Below are 6,352 nucleotides of genomic sequence, written 5' to 3' on the forward strand. Positions count from 1 at the left end.
ATAAATATGGAATGCTCTTTCTTCTTTTCCAAGGTGTCTATCTTGTGATTGCATTTAATCTGGAAAGAATGAATCTGTTTTTGCATTCTTCTTTTATTTACATCCACTCTCAAGGCATAGACAAGATTTAGAATGAATAACGTTTTTGTAATTAACACATGCAGCATCTTTGCAAACAGCAACTAAATATATTCTGTTTTCTCTAGATCAATGAACTGAGCCATGTTCAAATCCCCGTTATGTTGATGCCAGATGATTTCAAAGCGTACTCAAAGATAAAGGTGGACAATCACCTTTTCAACAAGTAAGTACAGGGAACAATTCTTTTTAGAAGTGGATAGTGGCAGTGGTATTTTTATGAAGGACTGTGAATTCTGTTATTTTGCAGTTGATGGGACTGAAGTTTTGATGATTAAGTTAATCCTGTGATAAACATAACCATCTGTGCTCTTCTGAAAAGCAATAGCAGGGGCTGCTGGGTAGTGTTTTTCCTCCATATGGTTTATTATTGCCTTATGAGTATCTTACATACTGAAGGTGATCCTTTCTTGATGTGATTATTTGTGACTGATATAAGCATTTATTTGTGTATTTTTAAAAACATGCATTCATATGCATGTACTTTTTATTAAATGAAATATTTGAGCAACAATAAGAATGTAAAGCATGTATCAAATTAATAATAGTCAGCTTTTAAAACACATAACAGGAAATCATATCAATCGTATAGAAACTTGAAAAGTACTAAGATCATTTCATGTACTATCTACAACTCTTAAAAGTAAATACTTCATGGGCAGTATGTACAGATATACAAAACTATTAGTATTTTGTGTATAACCTGAATTTTATTCAAAAATATATTTGGAAAAAGGAGGGATTCTGCTACTTTGGGTTATCTTTTCTGTGGCAAAGGTCAAAATAACTTTTAAATCTGAAATTAACACTAGGATATTAAAATTAGCCCTGTACCGAATGAGTCCTTTTTTTTTCTTGAAGCCTTGGCACTGTGAGTACTTTATACTGTCACAGAAGATATAGTAATTCTTGTGTAATCCAGTCTAAGATTTCACCTTTGAAGTGATTTTAGGGCAATGGGAAATCATCCTTTTCTGCTTTTGAGTCCAGGTGACAAATCTGTTAAAATATCATCTGTGTTTATTTCATCCTGTTATGTGTAGCTTATTGGAGACAAATAATGTGTAAATTTATTAAATGCTGTAAAGACAAAGAAAATAACATGGTGAGACCAAATCTCATTGAAAAAAAGAAAGCATTAGGACAGAGATTGTAAATCTCCTGATCCTCTGCTTTGTATGAACAGAATTGAGACAGAATACTCAAGTTACCTACTGCACATGCAGGTGAATGAAGTTGATTTGGTTTTATATTCTTTCAGAGAAAACATGCCAAGTCATTTCAAATTTAAGGAATATTGTCCAATGGTTTTCCGTAATCTAAGAGAGAGGTTTGGAATTGATGATCAAGACTTTCAGGTAAGTTGTTTTTTTTGGGTTTGTTTGTTTTTCCAAAACACCTAAAGTGGTGATGTATACAGATTTTAAAAGTCCGTAATGCTGTAGTTGTGAACAAACAGGCCCATGTGCTGAAAGAAAGTTATTTTATTTTTGTATAAGTTGGTGGAAAACTAACAAAAAAAGACATTCTTTCTGGTCCTTCTCCCACCTGCAAGCAGAACATTTCTGTTTGACCTGTTTGCCTGCCCTAGCTGACTTCTGGTTCCTACCCTTCTGCTATCTTTAGTCTTTCTTGTTTCTCGTTAGAGTACCTCCGAGTCCTAAGACACGTTACTAAAACTGCAGGGTGATACCTTTTACAATGAGGAAGAAATAATGTCTGGACAGTACTGACAAGAGGTGCTATATTCAGCTGGGTCGCTTTGGTAACAGTTGCTTCAGTGATGTGTCTATGTGAGATGTGGTTGCTGAAATGACCATAGCCTTTTTTTTTTTTCTTCATGCTCTTTTTGTTTATAAAAGAGCAACCTGTGCCCTGCCAACTTCCTACTGCTTCATTATGTCTCCATTCCCCATTGTGAAGAGGATCTGGAAACAAGTAGCTTGCATAGAGCAGGAACAGCAAAACAAGAAATTGCTCTTGATTTGGCAGGGGTGTTCCTGGCAGTCAAAGCCTCTTTCTGTCTTTGCAAAAGAGACTTCTTGATCTCTGCTACAGTCCTATTTGCCAATACTTACTGGCATTCCCTTTTCCATTAACTGCTTCTAATGCACACTATTTCAGGCACAGGGGCAATTCCTTCTGCAGTCACACCATGAGATGTCCTGTCCTGAAGAGCACTTGCTGTGTAACCCAGCCCTGCTTCCTATCACACTCTTTTAAACTATTTTGATGTGGGCTGCAATTTTATTTGTAGCCTGACACTAAGATATATTAGGAGAAGATATTTAATGAACGGTTTCAAGTAGCTAGGCAAATTGTACACAACACATTTGTCACAACGCTCCCGTGCTTGCCACATAGAGCAAACTGAATACTGCAGCCACAATCTACATCCGAGTCCTTCAACTACATATACCCTTTACCAATTTCCCCCTTTTCAATAGCAAGCAATGTGTTAAAAAGGCATAGATGGGTTAAAAAATGCTTGCAGGAATGTAAATGGAGTTTAAGTTATGGATCTTGATATACGGCCAACTTGTAACTTTGGTAAGACATTTTGCCCGTAGGTGGAAAAGTGGGTTGGGTTGGTCTCTTTTGGCAGAGCTGTCATGATCGTATCACATGATTTCATTATCCTCTTCAATGAAGAACAGTTTAAGAGGAATACACCATGATTCAGGCCAACAGTTAAGACAGGTGTATCAAATTGTGTTCCAAGTCTAATTTTCCTGAAGGACCAAATAGGATTTTATTGTTTGTGAAGTTGCTTGATCCCATTTGTATGACGATTTCCTTTCTATTGACAAAGGATCAATGTGTTAAAGAGGAAGGACATGTGATTACTCCTAAACTTAAAATTATGGTGTCAGCTCATGCTTGATATCTTTTAGAAGATGCCATGATGACAGTACTAGGCAATCAAAGCTATATTTCAGTAAATATATTGGAAGACAAGATGCTGTCATTAGTTAAAACCAGCAAACTTGGCATAATCAAAAATGCTGCACTCAATGGCACTGTGAAATGTTTCCATCTCCAATACTGTTCTACAACAGAAATTCCTGTTTTAACTATTATACTGCTGTTTAGATATATTAATGGTAACAATGATAATATTAAAGGAGTGTCACTAAATGAAATGTCAGTATTTTCAGATTAAAACCAAAAATATTTGTTTGTATCGGGGTGGGGGGGGAGGGGAGCGGGCATTTTGACAATGTAACCAAACAACAAATCAAAAGAAAATGCACCACATCCTGGTTTTTGATTCAACAAAATTATGTAGTAGTTAGAAAAAAAATCTTCAATGCTACTTAGTATTTCAAGTACATTTAGCAAAAACCAGAAAATAGTTAATATGAATTTTGACCCAAGGGAAGGCAACGTCTGCATTCACTATTCTTTTTTTATCAATCCAAGCAGTCCATCACTCTGAATTCTTATTTTACTAGACTGTTCTGACAAAAATCTGAAAAAAAAAAATTAAAATGCTCAAAGTAGTAATGTATTTTGAAAGCACTTTTAAAATTAAATTATTTTTCCGGAAATGAACATAAATAAAAAAATCATCACCCTGTGCATAAGAGGGATTTTCCCTATTAAAAGTAGAAGTTGCTTTCATTTTGATGTTACTTTCTCTGTGATTTAAAAAGAGGATCTAATTTGAGAAAGGGAGATTCACTGTATACACTTTATTTTTTTCAAATAATCTTTGTCGTCTTGAAAGTTATTCCAATGGATATTGGTTAAAATGATTGCCTTGTTACTCGGAGCCAAACATGAATTGAAAAAAGCCTGTGCAGTATTGAACTGAGGGAAAGCTTATGGAACAGATAGCAAATAACTTTCTCTAGATAGTTTTTCTTATATAATGATTTTTAGGAAGGGAGTCCTAATCAATTGTGAACAATGTCATTGCCATTATTGAGCAAGATAGGATTGGTTTAGATAAATAAACCCAATTACCTTGTTCATTAGTCAGACACATCACTTTAAATCAGGAAGAACATTCTTTTTAAATGCTTTTGTTTTCAGAATGTTCTGCAAATATCCTTGATGAGTTCTTGCAGAGGGCAGATAGTGCTTACTCGTAAAGAATAAGACTAAAAAAACCCTACCTCATGAAAAGAATTTGGTAGTGTATGTGCTAATTACTCGGCTATACTAATTTTAATTCTTGACATTGTGTTACTCATTTTATGCAGGAATTTTGTAGACTGCTTAACACGTGGGCTGAGTTCACATATGGACTGGTTAATATAGGGACCTTCTTTTACAGAGATCTCCTTATTCGTGAGGACAGATCTAAATCTCATAAAGTACAGATTTTTTCCTACAAGCAGTCCTACTTCAGAGTCAGGGGAATTCCTTAAATTATGTATGGCTCATGCCTTACAGGAAGCTCTTTCTAGTAATGGGAATTGCGATTCCTGTAATGGACTCCTTCCCTTCACATGATGAAAACCAATTCCTCTTTTCAAGGTATCTTTGGTAATCTGTCCTACATCTGTCTTACATAGCTGCTTGGGCATCTCCGAGGGACGTTTTGGTTAGTACTGAACTAGGATTAAAGTTTCATGGAAATACCTGTGTGGTTGCTAATACTGAGTGGGGAGGGGGTTAGTGATTCATTCTTTATTATGGACAGCAATGTGGAAAACAAAGTTAGTTAAACCTTGCGTTTTATTCCAAGATTGCGTACGGAAACTTGTTATGGCAAATTAAGTCTTTAAACTTTAGTTTTATGTCAATACCATTTTTATTAGATCCCAATCTTCATTCTTGGTGATCACATGTTATTAATACATTTATTGCATCAGATTAAAAAATGGTCTGTCTTCTGTTTCATTGAAAAATAATCCCTGACTCTTTAAGATGTTCCTAACATTGACAGGAAAATACTTGAGAGTTCCTAGCAGAAAATAATAAAAAAAAAAAGGTTAGAAAACACATGTAGTAAAGTAAATCCCTCACTACAGTCCTAAAGAGATTTTTAATTTCTGTGTTCCCCGTTAGTTTTAGATGTTGGTTTTGCAAAGATCATTCTACAGAAAGGCCTCTTTTTGCAAAATATGTGGGATAGCTCTGATAACTGAAGTTTCTTTTCAACTTGGTTGACATATTTTCTTATCTTACAAAAGCCAAGAGTACAATTCTTTCAGAAAAATTACAGGAATAGCTTCTGTAAACTGCAAAATTATGAGAGACTGACAGACAAGCAGCTAGCTTAACGCCCCTCAACAAACTCTGGAAAAATATTAGTTACAAATGCTTCTGTTACTCTTGCTCTGGAAAGGGAAACTTACTTTACTGTGCCCCGACACATCTGTTCTTGCTTAAAGTTATTGCTGAATCCCACATCTAGATTCTGCCAGGAACAAGAGGGAGACTGGGTTCTTGCCCAGTGAAATAGAATTGCTCTTACCAGAGGGCACCAGTGTCCCAGTGTACCTAATGAGCCTTCTGCTGGGGACGGGGGAGACCACAACTGATTTTCCCTAAAGTTTCAGCACTTAATGTAATAGGAGACATGGTCAGATCTGACTTTGCCTGTCTGCAGTAGCAGTTTGTAGAGGTTCTTTGTGCAAGAATACCTAATAAAAAGTAAAAAGTCCTGGAAACAAGAACTGTCTTGAAAAGAAGAGTCCTGTGCTGGTTGTTTTAGGTAAGTAAAGATAGCTAAGCCTGTTGTTTTAGGTAGGAAAGTCTCCATGAAGGAAACATATTTGAGCTCGTTGGTCAGATGAGGTACCTGGAAAGAGTATGAGGTTTGTGTATCCTAAATAGACATTGGCAGTGAGGTGTTCAGAACTGCTGACGTCTTGTTTGACATGGGTATAGGCAGTAGTGGTACTAAGGTGTTTAGCCAGCTCTACTAACAAAACCTGTGGTGTTTGTGGTCTTTTGAGCATGTAACAAATGACGTTTGCAATCTGAATATTACACTTTAGGATTTGGTACCTTAGGAGTTGAGCCCAAATAAGAACTTAGCCCTGCTTTGAGCTGACAAGAAATTGTCGTGCATTATTGTCCATATAGTTGCCAAAGGCAAGGGAAGGTCATGCCACTGAATGTGCTTGTAACATATGCTACTGGTAAGGTATGCTTTGCTACATGCCAAACTTGTTAAACATGTGTCAGAGATCATAGATTCACGGAATGGTTTGGGTTGGAAGGGACCTTAAAGATCATCCAGTTCCAAGCCCCCTGC

General features: G+C 36.2%; 1 protein-coding gene across 1 annotated transcript in view; it reads left to right on the plus strand.

Moving 5' to 3' along the window:
• The first annotated feature begins 208 nt into the window (after positions 1-208).
• The window catches only part of LOC104507371 (phosphatidylinositol 5-phosphate 4-kinase type-2 alpha-like), a 39,387-nt gene continuing 33,243 nt past the window's right edge, over positions 209-6,352 (plus strand). The window contains exons 1-2 of the mRNA XM_010148620.1: positions 209-304; positions 1,400-1,496. Coding sequence (XP_010146922.1) covers positions 240-304; positions 1,400-1,496 — 162 coding nt within the window. The 5' untranslated portion in view covers positions 209-239. The remainder of the gene's footprint in view (positions 305-1,399; positions 1,497-6,352) is intronic.

This window comes from Eurypyga helias, unplaced genomic scaffold (genome assembly GCF_000690775.1).
Source record: "Eurypyga helias isolate BGI_N326 unplaced genomic scaffold, ASM69077v1 scaffold23783, whole genome shotgun sequence".
NCBI classification, from domain to species: Eukaryota; Metazoa; Chordata; class Aves; order Eurypygiformes; family Eurypygidae; genus Eurypyga; species Eurypyga helias.